Here is a 25,000-nt window from a genome sequence, read left to right as displayed (position 1 = left end):
AGTAACACAAGTGACAGGGAAATTAGTGGATGCCTGGAAATTAGGGCTCAGACTGCATTTCTTTGTATGAGAGTTTCCTAAGCTTGCACACATACAGGGTTTCCTTTTTTCCCTTTATTTTCCTTTACAGCAAAATTGAAAATTCAAGCTTGATATATTGAATTTTGGCAGTATTGCTTGCATGATCTGTTTCCTAAACATGTATTTCTGCCAATTTAACCTGTTGGTTAAAAGTCAAGCTTGAAGAAAACTCTGGGCTTTAAGCTGTAAATGTACTTTGGGTTTGAACCTCCAGCCTTGACCTGGGGATGCACCAAATCCAGAGCTGAGGCAGCTCTACCTGCAATTCAGGGCACAAGTTTAGCCATGATGGGGAAATCCCACGGTCTTAGCTCAGGAGATTTTAGCACGATCAAGTCACTTACTCAAATTAGCTTAAAATCCCAAAGCACTCTGAGCCTAAGCCCCTCCTCAAACCCCAGCACTGCCAGAAGAAAACCCTCACGGGCGAGGTGGGAGCTTTCCCAGCACTACCAACCACTCAATGGGATGCAGCCCTGCCAAGACCCAGCTGTCCTGCTGAGCCCCCTCAGAGCAACACATTAATGTTCCCTTGCTAATACCTCCACAATTGCTAATTTTGTTCCTTTTTTGGTGCTCATAGACTTTCTGCTTTTCCTCAGCACCTTTTTCTGTGTCCTGCTAACTGAACTGCCCACGCTGTCTCAGTCCCTCCCTCTGACTTACTTTTCCCTAACATCAACAAGCCCAACCCTTGTCTTGTTCCACTTCTCCACAGTGCCACTCCTGCTCCATTACTTCAAATTCCCTGATTTTTTTTTTTTTTTTTGATGCACACTACAATTGATGCTCACTACACCCTTCTCTGTACCATCCCTGGAAACATTTGAGGTCCAATTGGACGGGGCCTTGAGCAACCTGATCTAGTTGAAGATGTCCCTGCTCATTGCAGGTGGGTTGGACTAGATGACCTTTAAAAACCCCTTCCTGCCCAAACCATTCCAGGATTCTTACCCCCACAGTTGTGCTCCATCCAGTTATCCATCACTTCTCCTCTCCTCAAACAGAAGTCAACCACCTCCACTGCTTCTCACCCAGACTTGCCTCCACCCACCCTCCTCAAGGCCAGGTGATGCCCCTCAGTCTTCGCCTGCTTTGCTCATCCCTTCCACATGGCATTTGTTCATCACTGCACCTCCCACTCGTGCTACCTGAGGCCTCCCCCCAGGCAGAGGTAGCCTGGCAGGGAACCATCCATATTTTATAAATTAATTTAGAAATGACACGATTAAAATACTTCATATTTTCATATTAATTTATATTAGTATCAAAAAGGCCACACTAGAGCTATTTAGTCTACCACATTCACACCAAGGTCTCAGTTTTGATCTGAGGGAACCTGACAGCTTGAGCAAAGTTCTTTGTTCAGACACCACACAACATACCTTAGCAGTGTGCAGTGTGCAGCTGTTACAACACTAATTGAAATATGTTTTCAAATGTATCAGGTTTCCGAACATTTGCAGAAGAATTATTTTCTTCCCTCCATGTGCAAACCCCAGTATTTCGGCCATTTAAAAGGAGCTTTTAATCCCTACAGTGTGCTAGTAGGCCGTAAAATAAAGCTGAAGTAAGGTATTTTACACTGGGGATGGGGATAAGTCTAGAATTGTAGGTAGGTGCAGAGATCCTACAACTGCAGGGGAGGACACACAACTTTAGGTAGTCCTGGAATCCCTGAATGGTTTGGGTCAGAAGGGACCTTAAAGTTTATCTTATGGAAGGTGTCCTTGCCATGGGCAGGGACACCTTCCACTAGACCAGGTTGCTCCAAGCCCCGTCCAACCTGGTCTTCAATACATCCAGGGATGGGGCAGCCACAGCTTCTCTGGGCAACCTGCACCACGGCCTCACCACCCCTACAGTCAAGAATTTCTTACTAATATCTAATAATATCTTCCTAATATCTAATATCCTAATCCCTGAAAAAGCCCACTCTTTTTCAGTTTAAAGCCGCCACTCCTTGTCCTAGAGCACTGTCATGCAATGTCATAACATTCATAACATTAGTAGGGTAGAGATAAGTCAAAAAGAAGCAGATTGGACAACTCGCTCCACAGGTTTTCCCAATCTCATCTGAGAGCACCTGTGTCATCCATGGGGGATGGAACTAGGAGAGAGGAACCCAAGGTAGCTCCCAGAAGGGCTCACGAAACACTTGTGTTTCATCGAGTGGAGGCATGATGTAAATGCCCATTTTGCAGTGAAACTAAATGACAAATCTCTCTCAAATATCTAAAGGAAACGTTTGGGCTTTCTTCATTTTATCTCACAAAAGAGGTTCCCACAGGGGCCCACGCTCAATCTACAGAGGGGAAATTATTACTGATCCGCTCGCAAAGTCTCTGAAATTGCATTTCTGTTAAAACAAAACAGCAACAACGACAAATCTCCAATAGTAAGTATATCTCAATCTTCCTGGGCTAAAAGTCTTTGACTGAAAAGCTCTGCCTTTCCCATTTTCAGTGGTATAAAAGTCACAAGACGTCAGATCACAAGCTGTCACTGGTCCCAGACTAAATATCACCCCCCCTTTGCCTAAGGCAAGTGGGTCTTTTTTCAATGGGAGGGGGCCAAACAGGAATCCCACTCTTTAGAGGAAAGAAGGAAACATTTTTGTGACAGTTTGTTTTTATTTTTTAAAGGCAGTTCTTTTGAAGCTGTTCAGGGGGTTGGATGTTAGATGTAGTCCCAATGGAGATGGATTAGTGGCCAGAGCACAGCAAAGCGGTCAAAGGTGCAAGATAAATGCAATTTATATATAATTGCCCAAGCTGCACCTGTTCCATTTTCAATAGGAGACCTTGTCTACAGAAAGAATTTCACAAGCATAGAATACATCCTTTTTTTTCTTTATTTGAGTGTAAAATGGGGAATTCAAAACTTGTATCAGAGTAAAGCAAGAAAAAATAACCTTTAAATAGCATGTAAATTTTTTATGAATCAAGCTCTAAATAAAGAAAACTCCCAAGCTGGGAATTCAAAATACTAGCCAGAGAGAGCTGATTTGCTACCAGGCTCAAGAACAATATTTAGTTTACAGAATCAATCTGGAAATAAAACCAGTGCTTGCATCAGCATGAAAGCTACAAAAATAAAAAAGAGGTCTTAATAAAATATACAGTGGAAAAGGAAAGGATGAAAGCACTAGCACAGCTATGAGGCCCTCAACAGCCCACACAAGTAATAAAATAGAATATGATGTAATATAGAACAACAATGAAAGGATTTTAAATTTCTAGGTAGGATTCTGAAAAACTGTTTCCAGCTTTTGTTGCAGAGCAGGCAGGCTAAGAGTTCCCTTGTGAAGCTATGATAAAGCTGGTGTGTGGCAGACATGGGCGTTGGCCATGGCAGAACAAATGCTAACCTTCACCTTACTTCTGAATCAGTGCTGATGACCAAGGGGGACTGGACCAGGAACCAGGATATTTCTCTATTTCTAGATGCTCCATTCTTTTTGCTCTCCTGCTCACTCACCCGCTCCTGTTTTCCCTCCTTACCGGCAGTATAAAGATTTTCTTGCTCACCAGAGCACTGATGCTTTGCCATGAAGGCAACCAACTTCTTCACCTTTCATAAGGAAAGTGTCTTGAACCCTGTGCTAAGCAGCTTGGAAAAATCTGAGATTAGACACATGCCCTGTTGGCTCAACTAATTTCAGCTTGACCAAATTAGGACGTGTCCATAAGACTTCACAGGAAGATCATGTGAGCACTGAATTCCTGTGCTACCTGCCATGCTCTGCACCCTAATTACAGTGCTGCGATCCCTGGCTTTAAAGAAATAGGACCTTTTGAAGCTTACACTCTAAGAGGGACACATAACTTCTCTTAAAATTAAACAGTATCCACGAATTAACTTGGCAGAATTTGGTCCTGCAACAAGCAGTGACCTCTACACTAAATTTCAGATGAGCCAAAACCAATGCAATTCGCTCATTGCATTAACACAATGAATTTTCCTTCTCCTATTGCAGAATACCACCAATACCACATAAATTAAAAACTATGGATTGTGAAATTTAGGGCCCTTTTTCTACTGTGCTCAAGCTGTGGCAGGCATGGTGTACAGAGGTGATCACAGAGCAACTTGTTCTGCGGCCGCATGGTCCTATCAAAAGTTCTTGGGTTGACACAAAGAACCAGCTAAATCCTGCATTTCTTGCCCTGGCAGGGAAACTCAGCTCCACTGCAACTCCTAAAACATTCCTGTTTTCTCATTTACAGCACTTGATTAACAATAAATGATAACTAAGGCATTGGTTGTGGTATGATAACTAAGGCATTGGCATAGGTATGTGGACCATGGGAAGGGGTGACAAATAAAAATCTGATTGTTCCAATATCAGAAAAAAGCCCTAAGAAAGCACATAGATTCTTTTTACACAGGAAAACACCCACTTTTTTTGCTTCTCCAGGAAAGACAGGAAGTGTTTCAATTCCTCCTAAAGCATATTTTTTAATGAAGTTACAATGGATTATATGATCAGCTGGTCAAAAAAACACCAGAAAAGATCAGAAAAAGAAGCTCAGAAAAAGGTCAGAAAAGAAGCTCTTTCTCCTTTTTAGGTGTCAAAAAGTTGACTGAAAACCTGGACCTGCTCTTACAACGACCCCAAACGCAGAAGGTGGTGTTACTTTCAATTTGGTTCCTTCCTGCAGTGTCACACCTATGCTATTAATGCAATTACAAGCTTTACCTGAAACTACCAAATTAATTTGCAGTTCTCTTAAGACACACCTGAGTCGTTAGCCAAAGTGCCAGTGCAGTGTGCCTCCTGAAGGCTGTCCATCAGGTATGGAGGTCTTCAGAGCTCCCAACCACCTCTACCTAACGCTAACGTGATACGTGGAGGCTCCGTAAGAGCGAACACATCCGTAATAACACTTCCCACTTCACACAGCGAGTTCCATCACAGGATTTCAGCCTGCATGAATTCATATTTACAACGCCCCGGAGAGGCGGGCTGGTATCATTTCCCTCTATTTCAAAGATGGGCGAAGGTGAGAGAAAGATGAAGCAACTTGGTGTGATTCTCAGAGGAAGTCTGTGGCAAGGCTGAGGAGAAGCTCGGAGCTCTCAGCCCCAGAGCCTGGGCCTTTGCCACAAGACCATCCTTCCCGTCTTGAAATGCCATGCTCAGGCTTGATGAGGTGCTGCAGTTCTATTGTATTGAATATGACACCGTATACACGTTTTGGATCATAAGGCCGAGTCCCATAAAATTGACGGACGTAAAGTTGAGAAGCCAAAAGGGACAGAGGAAAGAAGGAGAAGAAGCTGCAGCGCTGCAGCTGTGTGTCATTTCTCTAGGCAGTAGGTTCCCGTGCTACTTCAAGACCACAACGTATTTTTGCTTTTACGAATGCAGTTTATTTTGCAAATCAAGGTGATTGCACACATTTCAGCTTGTCAGATTTTCAGCCTTTCAACCATATGTCTGTCGACCTTATGGACTACCAACTTTATGGGATTCAACCATATGTCCAGATCCCGATATATATGAAGGCCAGTTCTAACATAAGAGCTTTACGGTAGTAGTGTAGTAAACCATAATGTTTGCAGATGGCTGTAATAAAATCATTCAGGAGAGGAAAGGTGCAGGGATGTAAAGCCTTCAAAGCTCCTTCTCCTGAATAAACAATTTGATCTGAATAATGTAGTGGGAAGCACATTCCACCAATGAACTGGCTGATCTAGTCCAAAATGTTGCTTTTAATTTTCTTTCCTAATCCCACGTGTATTTGAACTTCCTTTTGTATTTTCCTTTGTGGGATTAGCTTAGAATTTGGAAGAAAAGTATAAGGAAAAATAACAAAGTAAAGGATTTTGTTTTAAAGGCACAGTCCACTTCTGAATTGTAAATTTTTCATCTGTGAAATGCCAAATGGTTATGTGCGGCCTGGAAGATGTATTAATAGAGAGGTATAAGGTTTTTACTGTCACATGGTGAGACTGAAGGATGATGTGACTTGCTTCATTTCCTGAAGCGGGACTCAGCTTTCAAAGTTAAGGAAAGTTTCCTCCTGAGTAAGCTTTTTCTAACTATAGGAAGTTGGAGTTTGGTTTATGTCCTGCTGCACAATAACTCACGTGATAATTCACATTCCCTTTGTCTAACATAACTTGATATCTCTATTATTTGGGAAGCTCCGGTCCCGTTTTCCCCAAACTGAAACATGCTGAGCTGATGTGTCCCTCTCGGAGAGCTCTGCCCTGGCTGATAGTGGGGAAGGGAGCACTGTCTGTAAGGGGAACCACGGCCAGCATAGGTGTGATGGAAGGTCTTTTTCAAACCAAAACATTTTTTAAGCTGACAATCCGTGGTGAGCTTTGCCAAACTTCCTCGAACTAGACAAAAATCAGTTCCTACTCATGAAAGAAGGGAACTTTCCCCAGGCATTAACTGGGAAGTGAAAAAGTGAACTGCAACCTGCCTGTGCTGCTGGCTTGCAAAATCACAGCAAGAGAAACCCCCCTGAGCTGTTTACTTTCAGATAACTCGGCCAGTGCCAGCTCTTCTGCTGCTAACGTCAGTGGAAGTTTTTCTATTGGATTAAATGGAGCAGGGACAGATAGTGTCTAAGAAAAGAGAAATACACTGTCACCGTTCCTTTCCATGCTGGACTCTGTGCTGACCAAGTTCCAGCATTTTCTGAGTGCTAGGGCCTGTCTCATTCCAAGAAGGCTTGTCCTGAGAGATACTGACTGCCACAACTGCCATCACAATCAGCCTGAAATCTTGCGTGGCACCTACTGACATTCACCCCATCACATCCAACTGTCCTTCATCAAGCAACAGCCATTAAGGAAAATCAAAAAGTTGAACCGAGCAAAACAATTTTTGAAAGCCTCAGCACCTGCCAAACCCTTCGTAGCACAAATGTACTCATGAAAGACTGTGAAGAACACAGCATGAACCTCAACCCTCCCCTTGGCACTCGCGGCCACCCTACCTGTGTGCTCGTATTTGTGTCGCAGCAGGGAACTGCTCTTCTGGAATGTCTTGTCACATAAGTCACACGCGTACATGCCACTTTCTGTCTTCTTGATCTTCTTTCGGGACAGACAGGAGTCGGAGTCCGTCATGTCGTCGAGGCCGGACATGTAGTCTGGGGTTCCATCAAGCAATTCTCCCTGCGAGGGAACCACTCGTCAGCGACACCGCTGCCACCACCGCTCCTTCCCACGGAGGAACCAACCACCCAGAGAAATTAAAATCATGTCCCCTTAGGATGGTGATCGCTCTTAGCTTAGGAACCCACTGGCAATGAAACTCTGTGTAAATAACGAAGACCTTTCCACTTCTATGCCTCAAACCAACGTTCTCTCCCTGAGCACTCTGCAATAACATGGTTTACACAAACCAACAGCGTTTGCCACATCAGCACTAAATGTTTTCAAGGAGCAGAAAGTGCAAAGGAGAGGCCCTTCATGGCCACCAAAAGGTGTTGCAATATTTTACAGAGGTTAAGTGTAAGCAACAGCTAAGGGATCACTCCTTTCAAAACACCAAAACTTGGATGTATTCTGTATCTGTGGAAAGGTTTTAATTGAATTTTATATTTAGGTACAAATGTTATTATTATGCAATCCATTTAAATGTATGTCTCCCGACTAAAGGCCTCAAGCTATATTTTTATATTTAATTTTGTAATTTGAAATAGGGAATATTAATAACACTTTTTATCAATGTTCTATCTATGTTAAAACAGCCTTCAGCATTAAGCAATAATGAATGTGGATCAGTAAATTATTAAATTTCTTGATATTTATTTTGTCCTGATCCAAAGAGAGTGCAAACTTGCATGATAACATACATTTCCATTTGCTATCACACAGTTCAGTTTTCTTAGACTAGGTTTGCACTAATTAATATTAGAGAAGATTAAATAGGCTTAAATACATTTACAAAGAGGGCAGATGTACTGTAAATTGGAATAGTGGAACAGCTGTTATGGAGGTGCAGTGCTATTTATGCTCCTATTGTGCAAAGAGGGATTACAGTCTGTAATGTAAAACCATACCTGATTTTCACATTTGAAACTATAAAACATTTACTAGTCAGTAAAATTACTAATAGACCGTAACAGGACATAGGGGAACAGGCGCAAATGTAAAAAGAAATTATTAATCTATAATCAGTTAATCTCATTTAACTAAACTCTGTACATTATATCTGAATACACCCAGCAAAAAGCTATAAAATTATGAGACTTCTGTGGAGCTGCTCTTTGCTGTAGCCACGCAAGTGATGAAATCCTTTGCTACACCTGCATTGACTCTGGGACAACCTGAGGGAAGGATTAAGGGCTGTACCCAGGCACGAAGAAGTGCTGACCCAGATTATGTGTCCAAGGAAAGACTTTGCCTGCGATTAAGGGCCCTGGCTGCTACCTCTCCAAATAATTTCATTTAATCTCTGCGTTTTTTCAAAGCTGTTCCAGATGACTGGCAGGATTAGAGGGCTGGTAGTCTGGGAAGGGCAGCAGGAGGGCTGAAGGAAGGGGCTACAGGTCAACTTTTTTCATCCCCCAGACATTCATGAGAAGAGAGAACACCTTTCCCATACACAGTGGGTGAACAATCCCCCAAAACCACGAAGAAAGCAGCTTTGAGGGCTTTCAATGGAATACAGTGGCTATGAGGCCATATGGACCTCTGCTTAGAGGAATACAGCTTTGCATCCAAGTGTGGGAATGACCCCCAGGGGGTCTCCCACTGCTCCTTTTCCCCATGGTGAGATGCAGTTATGCCCTGAAGAGATAAGTTTCCCTATAAAGTTTTCTTTTTTTTTTTTTTCTCTAGGATGGGATTTTTCATGGACATTATTATTATTATTTCCATTTAGATACCAATCTAAGAAGAAACAGCTGCACTCTTAACAGAATAAAACCATCAAGCATTATTATGCTGTTCAAAGTTACTGGTAATGCTTCTGAATCCAAGCAGAGGTACTTTTAAGGTAACTGCAGTTCATTTTCCTACTCCACCACATTTTTGCAAGTTCAGACTTAAATAAACTCTGCTAATTTTGTCAGAAACGTTGACTACAGCTTTGGGGTTTTTCTTCTGTAACAGGACATATCACAAAATACTAAATTCGAGCCTTTCAAAGGAAAAACAGTTCCAACAGTTTACCTGAAATCCTTGTTTCCGCTGGTACTTTCTCCTTTGCTGCATATCGGCAAAAGTAGCTGCTCCAGTTGGGTAGGTATAGGCCATATGTGGTAGGAAGCTCATCTGATCTAGTCCTGGGTATGGTCGCAGCCCAGGAATACTGGTTTGGACTGGTGGCATAAAAGTGGCAGGGGGAAATGCGCTCTGTGGTGGAAGTGTTGTGTATAAAGGTTTGGCACTAAATGGGTTCATACCAAATACTGGGTTAGTGCTTTTATCCAGATTATTTGAATTAGAAAACTCCTTCTTGATAAAAGTCAAGTTCAGCGGCTCATCTGAATTTTCAGATGATGAAGAAACACTGTTGTGTTCTAAATTTACACTATTAGATTTTGTTTTGTTCTTTGTGGCTATAATACTTTTGGGTTCCTTCATTTGTTTTGGTAAAGACAAGTCCAAAGGCTCAGCCTGAAGCTCCTCAGAAGAGAAACTGTTTGGAGTGTAAGAACTACTGTGGGAGTTTTTAGAAGATGTGGAAGAAAGATTTAAAGGAGAAGGAGTATTGCTCCTAGAGTGGTCCAATTTATCAACTGGCTTAATATTGGTAAAATGAGGAGGTTTTGTTAGCCTGAGAGGAGTATCACAATTAGTAACACTGTTATGGAGTTCAGCTATAGATGGTGAAGTTATAGAGTCCACAGGCTTTATTGGAGATCTGGCTGACAAAGAGTCTTTAGTGGGAGTGTTGTTGGTGGCAGCCAGCGCCACCTTGGCACTGGCCCTTTCCAGTGATGGTGACCTGGAACTTGAATACTGGTAGACTTTTCTTTGTTCAAACCATTCCTTCACAAATTCCTGAGGAAGGCCAACAGCAATGGAAATTTTCAGTAGTTCATCAGAGTTGGGTTCCATATTCATAGCATAATATGCTTTAAGTACAGACATGTGGTCCTTGTATGGGTTGATGGGGCTAGTCATTCCTTTCTCAGAAAGTACTGATGACAGCAAGAGGGTTTGCTTATCAAACACTCCAGGTTTGTTGGGAACCATGTTCTCGTGAGGCTGAAGGACTGCCTTGATTTCTTCGTTCATTTTACACAGGTAACGCTCATGCTGATGCAACGGAATGGGACCAGGAAAGCTTTCCTTACAGAACTGGCATGAAAATGGAGTGGATACGTTGTGGTTCTCTATCATCTTGTCTTCAGTTACCAGGTCTATTAGGGTTCGCAGCTTCTCTTTTTTAATGTTATTGAGCTGCCTCCTCGAGTCTGTGGTTAAGCTCTGGAGGCAAGCTTTGGCTTCATTGACTTTCTCTAATGTGTAGTCAATAATACTTTTAGTGGCACCATTATGACTTACTACTGGAAGACCCACGGGGGGAATATTGGGGGAGGTAACTCCTTGTTCCTCGGCTTGAGAGCATGAATCCTTCATGTGGTAAACCTTCAACTTGGAGATCTCTTCAGCCTTGCAGTCCATTTTCTGCCTGGAAACCGTGTTGTCCACAATCTGTAGGACCTTCTGCACCTCGCTTAAATTACTGCCTACCGCAGGAAACCCGAGCAGTGGTGCTTCCATCCCTACACCTAAGTGCTGCATTGGACTCTGAGCAGAAGCGTGAACTCCTAAGGGGCTGGTTGCTCCAAGTCCACCATTCATAAAAGGACTAGTTGCACTAAACCCATGTGAGGCCATAAGAACCTTGTATTCATTGAAATCTAGTGGTTCTGTTTTAATTTTCAGTAGGCCTGTTTGTTCAGACATACTAAGTGGTTTGCCATTCTCCAGCTTGTTTCTCAGCTGTGTAATGGCTGAATTAGTAGGAGAGGAAGATACAGAATTAGGAGAAGAACCCGTCTTGATATTGTTTCTCATTCTGCCATTCACAGAGATCAAACCAATACACTTCTTGCTGCTGATGTGCGAACTGTAGGAGCCAGAATGGGAGAAACGTTTCTTGCAGTTTGGACACTCATATGGTTTTTCACCTAAAATGATAATTAAAACCAAATGTTAACTATCATTGTTGCTGCCATAATTGCAAGCGATCGCATTTGATGTCTAACTGATCGACTGTGTATCCACTGGTTAATAGTGAGGGAATTTTAGGAATAAGGCCACACACGACCACTGCTTTACCCTCCTTTTTCTACGGATCTTGAGGTCAGTTTGGACCCACGGTCTCCAGCTGGTAACGACCATCAAGGTATGAGACTGGCTCCAGACTGACCAGGTGAATACCCTGCGGGGAAGGGAGTAAAATCAATTCAAGAATGTTCAAATTGGTTCCTCTTTTTTTTTTTTTCCCACAAGAAATGGAATTTTCACTGGATATGAGCACGGCGTGACACACTGAGTCCTGCTGTTAGAACCTCCACGTCAGCACTGGTAGAGCTTGTGCTTGGGCAGAACCTGGTGACATTTTGTGAGCTGAATGCTGTGTCAAGCAGGAGAGCCAAAACGCCCAAGTCATTCAATCTGAGACGCTTGCTGCTCACTGGTTATCAGAGAAAATGAATTGTATTTCACTCAGGGGGACTTTTTTTTTGGAAAATATTATGGACTGTTCAGGTTCCAACCGCAAGGCAATGAATGAGCGCTTCTGAACTCAAACTGCCAAACAATCTATATTATTTGCAGGAAGCTTTACTATTTCCAAATCTTTCAGCGAGACCGTGGTATTAACAGCATGATAAATGAGGATGACTCAGATATCACTTATGAAATACCTTAGTAGCTCCAAGAAGCCAGAAGCAGAACTGTGTAAATTTTAAGCGGTCTTTAAAACTCAGCTAATTAAACAAAATGCAAATGAGCGCACCAGCACCTCCGCTACTCACCACTGTGAATTCGCAGGTGTTCCTTCAGATGGTGTTTATATTTGAAGGCCTTGCCACACTCAGTGCATTTGAACTTGCGATTGCCTGCTCCTTGGGTCAGCATTTGGTGCTGGGAGAAAAAGAAGGGAAAAAAAAAAGAGATACCAACATGAATTTTATGCAAGAGAAGCCATGAATTTCAAGCTTAAAAAACAAAAATGAAATTAATGTGGCTCTGAATTCGTCAAGCGGACCAAAAGGTCTGCATGTACATTTATTTGTCTCATCAGTGTTGCAATAAAAATCAAAATGTTGGCAGTAAACCGAAACAAATGAGAAAGTACTTTCACATGAGCATTCGATATTTGCTTTAGAATTATTTCCTAAGTCTCTCATCAGAAATGTGTTGCTTTAAGGTATCTTACGATGAGAGAAACAGTTTTATAAGAAGATTTGTGGCTCTTAATATTCCTAGCAGATTCTGAACATGTGGGACTCGGCTTGTTTAAAAATTCTGTTTACTGCGTGTGGAGGAAAGAGAGAAACACTGTCGTTAGTGGCATTTCGTGTAAGATTTAGTTCATTATCAAGCAGAAGAGACTGCGTCTTCAGCATGAGCTGCTGCTGGAAATGTTTTTTAAAATCACAGAGCAGCAGGAAAGACTTGAGCTACCTTTTGTGCCATGTTTTCCCCCGGTGCTCTTCTAAGGGGTGAGGGAAAGTTGAAAGTTAAAAGTGGTGTAAAGATACAATCAAAGGCAGCTGACCTTTTTGCAACAAGCAAGAAAAGCCCCATGACTTTGAATTTGGAGAGGGGAAAAAAATAATTAATTAAAAAATTAATTATTATCTTGATAACAACATAGCCAGCCATGCTGGATGTTCAAGGTAGGAGGTCAGCCTTTTGCAGGCAGCCACGACACAAAAGTCTTTTGCAGGGGCAGGGAGGGGGGGAAAAAAAGGGGAAAAGAAAAAAAAGAAGGGGGAAAAAAAAAAGGCAGCGCCGAAACAGTATGACAACTGCGAGGGTGTGCTGCCTCTTCCCACATTCCTGGCGAGACAGATGGTGTTACATGGGACACAGGGAGGTTTGTTCAAACAGCAGCAACCTTCAAAGATCAAGCAGAGCCCAGCCCGCCGCGCGCCATTGAGGGACCCGCGCTCATATGTTGCTGAGTTGCATAAACAAACAGCAACAGCTGTTTTGTCTCCCCCCATCGCCCTCCGAGGACTACTATAAACTTTAGTTGTGCCACTGTTAATATGATACAATCATTTTAATTTACTAATTGTAAATGCCATGAGCAAATGAGGGGACTTTTCAACACCAAAGCTACCATTCATAATGCGCCAGTACCAGCGCGCTCTCACATGTGAAATTTCAGGCGGTTACGTTGGATAAATATCGAGGCGGGTTTTTTTCCCTCCCCTGGTGTTTTTAATGATACGAAGCAAAAGAAAGAACCTTACAGTGGATCAGGTTGGGAAAAATACACATGTGTTTGTCTACCGGAAAAGCCATGGGAAGGAAAGAATAGGAGAAAGCGCTCTGGAATCATTTATATTGATTTAAGATCAAGCAAAAGATACAGTTCTCTTAAAAATGCTAATTGCAAAAATCGTGTGATTAGGAAGATGTGTGTTTGCCTAACTGCATTTACCTTATGCTGGGAAAAACCTACCAAGAGAAATACAGTTGATCATGATTTTCAGGTTTTTAAGAAAAATAAATACTTCATAAAGCCTTTATAATTTGACACAATGCACGCATCTATTTATTTAACTTTTAACCACACCATTTGAGTTTCCATTACAGCCCTCCTCAAGATGGGTTTTCAGAAGTAATTCTCCAGTGAGGAGTAGCTTTCATGCTGGTGTGTAAAGAGTTTTGTGGCACAGGTCTATCCCCAGCCCGTTTAGGAGCACTAGGGAAGCTCAGTCACCTGTTTAAGACACGCAGGATTTCCTTAAATGCGGCACAGATATAATATTACACGTATCCCATCGAGGAAAAAACTACTTTGATTTATTGCAGATACACTGCCGGGCTATACAGATGAAAGCCATACCCAGTTCTAGTGGCACAATCACAAATGATAGCCTATACGTACTGTAGGAAGAGCTCTTCTCAAAATGTGTAATTATGTTTAACAAACGATTATACAAAATGCGCGTAATTTCATGGGATTGAAAAGGTTCCTCAAAAAGTAATGAAAAAATATTAGCGGATCTTTTAGTACCTCTTGGAGTTCCTATCTGCAACACTGCAAAGTAAAACTAGGTGAAAAATGGAATTAAAATTGCTGAGATGTTTAATAATGTATAATTAAAATGCTACAGTTTCATTCACTTTTTGAGGAACATAAAAACGAAACTAAAGTCAAGTTAAAGTGCAAATAAAATTTCTAAATTAGAAATTAACACACTCATTCGATCGTGAACATAAGACTATTAAATCATATTAGAAGAGACCATCAAAAAATCATTTAGACCTCAATTAAAGCTATTACCATTAAAAGATCTGCATCTTCAAAATGCCATGAAAAATTAATAATGATTGCCAATCAAAGCAATATCGTTTCTCTAAGGGGTTATTACAGAAAGAAATCACTTAAAACCAGCCCCCCACCTGATCTGTCCCTGGCTTGTGTGTCACCATATGCCGCTCGAGCTGGGTGCGGTAGGCAAACGTGTAGTTACAGAGAGGGCACGAGAAGTTCTCCTCGTTCTTCTCGTGGCGGTACTTGATGTGCTCCTTGAGGGACGTCAGGCGCTTGTAGCCCCGGTCGCAGTAGGGGCAGGTCAGCAGTTGGGCGAAGGCATCTGGAGTTCCAGGTGGCAGGTCTGTGCCCCGGGATGGGGGGGGAAAAGAGAGGCAGGCCAAAAGGTCAGTAAATCAATGGCAGCTCATGGGCTGATTGCCCGGGATGGTATGAGAGGAATCGCCGCAATCTGCTGCCTGGGAGGGAGGGACGGTGCTTCCAACCGGTGGCGGGAGGCACCGGCACCCGCGCACGCCCACAGCAGACTCGCAGGGCCCGCTCCGGACCCCACCGGGAAATTAATTATGGGCATCACTCCTCCCGCAGACCTGGCTGGCTGGAAAACTAAGAAATACTTTTCCTGATCAATTGGCAATTTGCATTCCAGCCCCAGCTCATTACGTTACTTATGCCATTGACCCAATCCTTCCAACCGACGCTTCTCCAATTATTTATCAAGGCATTGGAGAGCAATAGGCCGGCTGCCCCGTCTCTTGTTGCATTAAAACTCTATTAAAACTCCCCAAACTCCCAAGCAGAGCAGCAGCCTTTCTCCCGTTTAAATTCAGCTCTTCAGTTCACCCACCAAATAATACAAATGTGCTGACTAAAAAATCACAATACACTGAAATTACAGCCCCAATCTTTGCTCATGAAATTCCATGCCGCTGCAGCTGTTCTCCAATTTTTAAGGTAAACACCCAGGCATGTAGTGCATTTATAATTGCAACAGCTGCACGAGGTCAGGATACTGGCTAAAAATGAATTACAGCCTCACCATTTTCTTCTTGCCCATTGGCTTCTGGAGTGCCAAGGCGAGACAGTTCCTCGGGGGCTTCAGGGTAAATAATGGCTGTGTCGCTGCGCTGCAGGTACTCTGCTATGCTGACTGCATGTCCATCCCCTTCCTCCAGTTTCCTTTTGGCAAAATATTCCTCAAAGTCCGACGTGCAATTTGCGTTCTTCACTAAAATGAGAGAAGGGGAAAAGAAAGGGGGGTTGAGTGAATCCTCTCCAAGAGTTCGTCACATTATGCATAGTTTGAGTAGATGTGCTTGAGCTACAAGGCTGGGGCTGCAGTTGGATCCTTGCTCTCATCGGTCTTGCTCCAGCTCCTAATAAAATTAATGTGGGCTTTCCACCAGCGTGGATGGAAGTAAGGGCAGGCAGTTAAATTAACAAGAACATGGGCTCTACGGGGCAGCAGGAAAGTTTATGAGCCTTGGGTAATGCAGGTAATCTTTCATTGCTGGAACCTGAACCTTCAGAGGGCTCCTGGGGACCCACGGCTTTTGGCATGAGCACAGCTTAACCTACAGGACTGAGCTCAGCTGCCCTCGGGTCCCGCAGACCCCGAGACAGTCCTCACGTGGGAGGTGGTAGTTGCAGGTAGTAAAAGGCCAAAATATTTCCCCAAGACAGGTCCCGCCTCCGGTTGCTCCTCCACGGCAGGCACAAGAAGAGGATTGTTCACATCTTCCCTTATGTTTTCTTTCTCCCTGAAAAGTTAACTTACAGTGGGAGAATAGGTTGTTTTTTAAAAAGTATCGCTTCAGGATTTCTACAAATAGAACCACATGTTTGAGACCATAACAGGGATACCAAGTCTCAAACCACTTTGACAGTTCGTACAAGAGTCTTCCTTCTTTTCCTTAAATGTAAACCTAATTTTTTTATTGTCCATGCAAGTCCATGAAACATAATATATGCTCAACCACAAAACATCCTGTTACTAAAAATGTGCTTTTCTCCTCCATGTAAGAACAGTGCTTAAAGAAAAGACATTAAAAATTCTCTGATGTTATAGACAAAAAATAATATAATTATACTAGGAAAAAAAAGAAGCTAATGATTTTCTTTCTCTAATTTTTTGTTTGTTTATTTATTAACAAGTCTTGGATTACACAGTTGGTGGCAGGTTACTAATGAGACTTGTTTTTAACTGACCATAAATGAAAATAACAGCTTATGATTGATTAAATTTTTAATGTATTTTTGCTCAGGTGAAACAAGAAAACAAGGCAATGCCATAAACTATTCTTTAGTTCATGTAAAAGTAAAATATTAAATGGCATGACTCTGCTCTCAGTGATGCCAGGGAGCAATATGGAACAAACTCGTGGAAATCAAAGGGGTTATGGTTTGTAACCGCTGGAAATGAGAGATTAACCAGCTCCTTTGTGTTTAGAAATGGGTAAATGCTTTGCCTCAGTTTCCTACGAACATGCAAGGTGATGCTGGCAGTGAGAACAAGACGTGACCTCTGACTGGGGCACAACTGGGAACCTGAAGCGCCTGATTTGAAGCGTTGATCTTGGCGTCATCGATAAAAGTAGATATCCGTCTCTGCAAACCTCATCCCTTTAGCCGATAAAATCAAATCCTCTGGCTGAGACAAATATGCCCTATTTTTCATATGAGCTGAGCAGCTTCTCAACTGTTCTGCAGCATTTTAGTGACAGTGACCAAATGGCACAGGGCACGGGACCCCAGTCTCAGAAAGAAACTTCTGTTCCTATTGCAGCAGTTTTGCAGGGAATAGCTACACCACCACAGAGCTCCTCTTGGTCCTTCTGTAGCTCCTGTTATCATTTGTTATTAGCATGAGAAACAATATCTCCCCTTTTAACTCCAAAATAAAGCAGCATCTAGAGAAGAGGAGTGTGAGCATGGAGAACAAGACTGAGTACCTTACCTCCATTTTGTTGCTGGGAACAAAATGGTGGTTCCTGAGTACACCTTATGCACAGGAGTATCAGAGTAGGTTTAGGACTTTTTGTTTTTATCAGAAAAAAAAGTTGAGGCATTACTTTTTACACTGGAAAGTCACCTTTTCATTCCCCTTGCTATGCCCAGAACTTCCAAGTGTTGCAAGATCATCCACCTTAACACTACCCCTTCTCCACTCCTTCCCTTGGCTTAGCAATAGATCCAAGGAAAACAAGTTTATTTTTACCAAATTTAGGCCATGAGCCAGTAAGTGCTACCTGTGAAGCAAGGAAAGGGAGCTTTTCTCCAGAGAGGAGAAATGGGAGCAGGAAGGGGAAAGTGTGTGACGGCTCCATGAGATGATTCCATTTGTCCTCCTTCTCCTCCAGGCAAGCTGAGAGGTTTTGAAGTTTGCTACTGCATTTACAGTATGGGGATTTAAGCCACCGAGCAAGGCCTGAATTAGTATTAGGAGCTTCCATCCCAAACTCGAACCCAAATGAGGTTCTTCCTTCCTGCCCCCAAGTCTATCTGGGGGCTGATCCAACAGGTTGTGGAGGACTGCTGCGATTATTACCGGCCTTGGCTTCCTAATTCTCTGGATTATGTAGCTCCTATGTCTGTGCATGCAATCCAGGAGCTAAAGCAAATGTTTATGTCTACATTATAAACCCCTAAAAACAAGGGGATTTAGTGGAAAAGCTGACAGATCCTTAACTGAAACAATACAACCAGTGCTGCAATGCTGCAGATTGACACAAATAGTGAAAGGTGACCACGTGGATCTGGTTTCTCACCAGTGATGTTACTGACAACTCAGACATGGCTGGAAGCTCACCCAGTGTTACTAAAAAGACCCATCTGATAACCATTAGGCTTCTCTCTCGATTTCTGGGGTGAAGACTTGCTTCCCCACTCCATATCCTAATTTATTTTCCATGCACAAAGCCATGTTCCCAGACTCCTCGTGGGTTGACACTGCACACACATTGCACATTCCCTCCTGCAAGGCAAGAATTTCAGCGAGATCTACGGTGTGTGACCTCACCAAATAAGTCTTTTTTTAATTAATTATTGGAGCCTGGAGAGCAGAAATATTTTCAGGTCCAAAAGCTGATGTGGCTGTGTCACATAAAATTAAAACGCATTAAGGAAAGCTATCTTTGGAGGCATTTAGGACCTTTCAAGATAAAGTGAGAGAGAGGTTCAAGGAGCTTGGGAGACCAGTTATTTTGTGTGGGAACTCGTCCTGTGAGATGGTGATAGCTGCCCTTAATCGCAAACAAAGCTAATAAAACCACAGCCTTCATTAGCCAGGAAGCGAGAGGCCCCCATTGGTACACACAGATTACAGCCTGAAAACGGCCTGTCCTCCAACCTGCCAAGTTTTACTTCTGTTTTCCTCCCCCGAAAGTTTTCCTTTCCCTTCTTTAAATTATATTAAAGAGATCTTTACTCGAAGCCTGTCAGATGTTAGCAACCAAAACCGGGAAAATTCTTCTGTTTGTTTACAGAGATTTTGTTAATCTATTTTCTGCAAACATCCCACTTGTAATAACCATAACAGGTAGAATAAAACACAAGAATTTTTTCATTCACTTTTTAAAAACTTCTTCTGCTAAATGTTACTTCTTTAAGTCACCACTGCAGAACTCCCCAGAAATATTTACAAATTCATTTAGCAGGACCAAAGCATAAAATTTTCACTCTAATGGTCACTTTTGCATTTCTACCATAAAGTCTCCATGTGTCATTATAAAAATGCAGCTGATTAATGTATGGATAACAAGATTTCTTTTTAAGTACCACTAGGAAGTGGCCACTCTGACAATAGCAGAATAATTTAATAGAGACTTTTTCTTTTAGTTTTCTTTCTCTGGTAATGACTTTCTGCAACGAATTTCATGCTAAAAATGCGCCACAGTTATTACATGCACCTACAGAAACTTGGTGGTTGGATGTATCTGAATGCACTTAAAAATGTATCTCCTATCTCTGTGCTCAGCCCAGGTCATGGAGCACTGCGAGATCTGGTGTCAAGAGGGGGAGGCACGTTGTACTAAACAAGAGTGACCTCCTTGGCCCATTTGGAAGAACCCATGTTAATCTGTAGGAAGCCCTAACTGGCTTTCCTGGAGACCAGAAGGCCACTGTGGAATGGCTCTTGCTGAAGATGGAGTCACTGATCCAACTTTTTTCCTTGGGTTGAACCTCAGCCTCACCCTCAGCTATGTTACTGAGCATCAGTATTAAATCCCCCTACTACCAGCAGCGAAAAACTGAGGCCAAACCCTCAAGACAGGCCCAAAGCCTTTAGTGAGGCTGAAGCAGAAAACTTTAAACATTTCCCAGACTATCTAGGAAGGATCTACAATGGCTCAGGGACTGACTTCTTCCTTTCCTCCTCAAATAATAGTAGGGTCACCTCAACAGGCAAGTTGGGGGAGTTTTTACTCTACATGAAGGATGCTGCAGCTCCTCATAGTCACCTGGCATCTTCCATTCAAGATGAACAGACTGGTAAAGGCTTTTAGTTTATCAGATTATTTAATTAAATGATCTGACATTGCTCTTAAAAGACTATGGAGACAGCAGTGATTAGAGAAACACGTTCTACCCAACCTGCTGAGGCATCAGCAGCCTCTGAAGGAGCCTCTGAACACCTCAGTGACCAAAGATTTGAATTAAATACTAGCAGAGCACTAGGCAACCCATGATGGTTACTTGAGTAAGCCACCCATTGCAGCTGGAGTAAAGAGGAGCCTCAGACTTTTGCACAGGACATTTGAGGAAGGAAGGAATTGCCAGGTGCAACACCCAGAGCAGCTTTTGCATTTGAAATGCAGGCGACCTAAATGCAAAGCACTCTTTGAGCCACGAGTTTGCTGTGCATGAAGCTGGGTAGGGACAACCCTTATCTTTTCCTCAGAAAACTGGTTTCAGTCGAGGCAGGACACCCCATGGACCCCAAGCAGGGTTGAGGGGTCGTGCTGGGGCTTGGTGACACCCTGGCCCCAGAGAATTGTCGCAAGGCCAACACTGAGCTGGTAGACAAGACCATCAGATACTGGAAGGGAAGGGGCTAAGAGGACATGAAGTCTTCCCCTTCAAGCAGACCACATTGCAAGTATGAAAGAGTCAAAACCTGTTATGGTAAGGAAAATATGTGCAAAGGAAGTCACACGGACTGATAGGGGACCTCAAAGGCTCTGGTAATGGTAATTCAGATAAGCATCAATCTTATTTCTGAATCAGATGGCTTTTCAAGTCCCAGTTCTCCAAGTGCTAAGTACAATTTGTCACTTTATTACCATCTCGTGGAAATAAAACAAGCTTTTAAAATACATATGTAGCCAGTTCTGCACAGCAACATCATTCAGTACCTATGTAATGATGAACTGTGCCTCAGTGCCACTCTCCTTTCATGCATAATAAATCTAATGGATGAAGAAAGCAGTGACATGGTTTTATTTTCCTATTATTTTCCCCCTCAAGAATGATAAAGTAAATTTCTTGTGTTGCTTAATAAGAGCATTGGGGTTTTATGTGGGTGTTACCAACATTAGGAAAGTGTGAGTAATAAAATGCTTGTGAGACTTAGGTACCACCTTTTACAGTAATATTTGTGGAGGATATTACCTGTGAACTAAATCTCACAATGGAATGCATAGAAATGTACTTATACTAGAAAACTCTTAACCATGTAAATCTATCTGCAACATCTCAGATTGTGATTAAATGCAGAAGAAACATTGTGTGATGTATGGCATTCAGCTGTGCTGAGGATGGATTGGGGCCTTTGGAAAGAACATGGTAAACCCCTGAATTCATTTGTATTAGAAAATAGTAACAGAAACCTTTTGCTGTTTTGCTCTGCTACCGAAAAAAAAGGAGACGGCTCAGAGGTGATGCCTGTTAAATATCTCTGTCCCCTTTCTTATTCCACCAAATGTATTGATTTCTAAGAGGAGGGGAAGAAAGAGATGCAGAAGGTGGGGGGGGGAAGATTAGCCAGAAACATTATAATTTCATAAATATGCATTTAAAGTGTGTGTGTCTGTGTATCTGTGTAAGGGGTTTATGTGTGTCTAGCTGAAAAGACATTTTCAGTGTCTGAAGCAGAGAGACTGTGCACCATGAGGATCTGGGGCTGCTAAGGAGGGTGCACCCCATCCTCATTACCAAGCTCTTTGTAACCCTCTCATTAAAACACTACTGTATCTTGGCTCAGCTACTTTAAACTATCCGAGGTCCACCCTCACTGGGAAAACATCTCCTCATGCTGCTGAGAACTATTATCTCACAAGGATGCAGCTAAAAGGAGTTGGGGGCTAAAACCTTGCAGGGCATGGGAGGAGCGGCAAGGACTCTCATTGCATGAGCTGGTGGCTGCACTCTTGCATACAATTTGGGGGGAGAAACTAAAAACCAGGAGAATTATACATATTTTTCCGAACTGTCCAACTGAAAACAAGTAATAAATTGTTTTGTCACTCTCACTCTTCATGCACAGCTAGTTCTGCGTGCAACCAAAGGGAAGGGATGCCGGTATCATGCAATACCTTACCTGTACCATTGTTTCCGGTGGTCTGAATTGTGGCTTCAGGCCCCATAGTGTCATAATCTTCCTTCATTTCTTCTGTGAAATAAAGCATGCACACTTTTAGCATGGGCATGTCGGTGAAAGCCCTACAAAGCTGGGGAGCACACTGCGGTGCCGGGGAAGATCCCTCTCGGGGAAGGAGAGAAAAGGGCTGTTGTGGACCCCTATACAATGGCTTTGTTCTGGGAAGTGAATGAGTTCAGTGGTGCTGGAGGGATGAAAACTTATTTACTTTAAACATGACAAGCAAGTGGTGGAAAACAGAACTGTTTGTTCGGAGTCAATGAAGGGCTTTTCCCAATATCAAATCTAATAAGCAGCTGGGTGAGAAAAAGGGAATTTTTTTTTGTTCTTTTTTCTTCTGTGTGTTTAAAGGAAATAATCAGTTAACAGACCCTGTGAGGTCTATACCTGGAAGAAAATGCAAATGCAGAAGGAAGATGTAAGACTTTCTTCTATCTCCCTTTCTATCTATCTATCGTCACACAGATCTGAGCTGTCATCATCATTTTAACCTCATTTGAGGCACAGTGTTTGTTAATATCAACTGGTGCAGAAATGTGACAAATTTTCAACTGTGGGCAGTTCTCCTCTGCCCGTACTACTAGTTTGCATCTTCTGTGAACTGACAAAGTTGGCCTTTATGGCCATAAATTGGATTAATTCACACGCAAATGAGCATGACGTGCAGAATTATTTACTATGTATTTATCATGGATCGGTTTGCTTTCCATGAACCCGGGTGTTTGGAGTGAGTTAAAATAGCCTTTGGAAGAGGCTGGATGCAGCTTCATCACTGGGGAGAACACTTTTTTCCTGAATGTTTCAGCCTGCCTTGCAGTGCCTGTCAAACTCGGTTTCTTGCTGCTAATTTGTTAGTTCATGTGCAACAGGTATTCACACATACAGTCAGGATAAGATTTAACCCTCCAAAGGGTTTTCACAGGCAAAAAAAAAAATATACAGAGCATTTCTTTCTCGCCTTTTCAACTCCTAAATGCCAGCCTCTCTTTATCTGAAGATGTGTACAAACATACAACCTCTCCCTTTTCTTTTTTCAAGTGAGGAATTTAGTATTTGAGATTTAAGTGAAAAATATCTGCTTTTATCTTTCACTGAGCTGCACTTACAAGAAATAAAATGGCAAAAGGAACCCAGAAATGGCTCAACAGTGACCAAATAAATTAAAAAAAAGAGAGAATTTCCCAGAAACAAACACCAGTCGATGATGATTCAGGAAGATGGATGCTGCTCAGCCAATCAAGTGATAGACTGGCAAGAAGATCAAAGCACGCTATTAAAATCTTATTGATACATGAAGCATTAAAATTCTTATTACTCTTTCTTTTTTTTTTTTTTGTGAAAAAGATTTTGATGAGGACAGAAACTGGTCCAGTATTAATCCATTTCCATGACAATGATTTGACTGAAGATAGGGGAATAATATAAACAGAGCACATTCTCAGTTCATTCCTAAATTTGTAATCTTGTAGTATTCTTCAGATGTCACATTCTACAAGTAATTAGTTGGTAGAATAACAGGTTCTAATTGTATCATTCTAATCAAAACTAAAGCACAGAATGACTTAATTCAGAGCTTTACAACCAGCGTACAATACTGTGGTATAAATATACATGTTTATGGCTTTGAAGCTTAAAAAAAGAGAAAAAAAATTAATGAAAGCTCTTAAGTTAAAATATGCAGGTACAAACAGATGCTAAATTTGTACAAAAGCATAGAATATGCAGACCAGATGAAAAATATTTGTTTAAACTGTACAGCAGACAAGCCAGCCTTGATTCTTTTCCCAGATCTGGCATTCTGCCTCTCTAAGGATCATTTTCAGGGGGTTATCTTGCGTCCAAAACATTTAGGAGTTCAATATGTATTAATAAAATGTTGTCAATTATGATAATTGATCTGCTGGGCAAGTCTCACATCTGATATTTTTATTGCAGCCTCCCAGAAATTTTAATCAAGGTACAGTGTTTCTGAGAAGTTCAGCCTTCGATATAAATATAGTCATTGTGATTTTCTTCCTTGATCATCTCATGTGATTTCTGGTACTAAGGAGTCACAAGTATCAGAAGTTTTCCATCTGAGGGCACGTCTACCCAGTCAGCAAAGGGGAAAACAGTTAACAGCTTTTTTTTTTTTTTTTTTTTTTTGCATAATAGTGGTAATGTTCAAGATTTCTGCTGTACTTCCTTCCTCATTGCCATTTTCTTCTGTAGTAAAGAGAAGTTACAGTGTCTAGTTGCTTCCCAAAAATTATTCAAGGCTCACGAAGGCTCTGTGCTGCTTCTCACTTTGTGCAGGTCACCGGGGTGCACGCTGCAATTTTTCATGTACATTTTAATTCTCGTTTAGCTGACGGTTGCACAATTTAACCTCTAGCATTGCGACACTCAAACATGACTTTTCTTTACCTAAACCTGCCCTCTTCCTAAAATCTGTGACCCTGCACTTTCTGTCCTTCTGAAAGAAAAATACATTTGCAGCGTTTTCTTCCTCTCAGCATTAATTTACTAAAATATAAACTCTGGATATCCAGGGCTGCTGCTGTAAATCCAGAGCAAAGCTCTGGGTGTTGGAGCCAGAATAAAAGCAGGACAGTCCCCTGTGTGTGCAGATGCAGCAGAGGATCCACAAACACGGGCTCAGCATTTATTTAATCTGAATGGATCCTAAGTGGGGGCTTTGCTGGTTTATTTTTTGGAGAGCACCTCGGTATTCCGAGCACATCTGACCAAATGTAATATGTCTGTCTAAAACCACATACTGTATTTATTTTGAAAACACTTGTAAAAGTTTGCATTTTCCAGCCACCCTTGGGATAAAGGTTTGTAAAAATAAAGAGCACTTTCTTCCTTCGGATGAAGAATCCTTGAATAAGCAG

The 25,000-nt window shown here is 42.1% G+C and overlaps 1 protein-coding gene across 2 annotated transcripts in view; it reads right to left on the bottom strand.

The window, feature by feature from the left end:
- Positions 1-25,000, bottom strand: part of ZEB2 (zinc finger E-box binding homeobox 2) — a 115,209-nt gene that overhangs the window by 4,106 nt on the left and 86,103 nt on the right. For both annotated transcript variants that reach the window (XM_027656207.1, XM_027656208.1), the window contains 6 exons: positions 22,065-22,136; positions 15,567-15,755; positions 14,656-14,870; positions 12,048-12,156; positions 9,226-11,195; positions 7,041-7,221 (listed from right to left, as the gene is read on the bottom strand). In XM_027656207.1, coding sequence (XP_027512008.1) covers positions 7,041-7,221; positions 9,226-11,195; positions 12,048-12,156; positions 14,656-14,870; positions 15,567-15,755; positions 22,065-22,136 — 2,736 coding nt within the window. The remainder of the gene's footprint in view (positions 1-7,040; positions 7,222-9,225; positions 11,196-12,047; positions 12,157-14,655; positions 14,871-15,566; positions 15,756-22,064; positions 22,137-25,000) is intronic.

Source organism: Corapipo altera, unplaced genomic scaffold (genome assembly GCF_003945725.1).
Source record: "Corapipo altera isolate COAL_440 unplaced genomic scaffold, ASM394572v1 68, whole genome shotgun sequence".
NCBI classification, from domain to species: domain Eukaryota; kingdom Metazoa; phylum Chordata; class Aves; order Passeriformes; family Pipridae; genus Corapipo; species Corapipo altera.
This window is presented reverse-complemented; position numbering and strand designations above follow the sequence as displayed.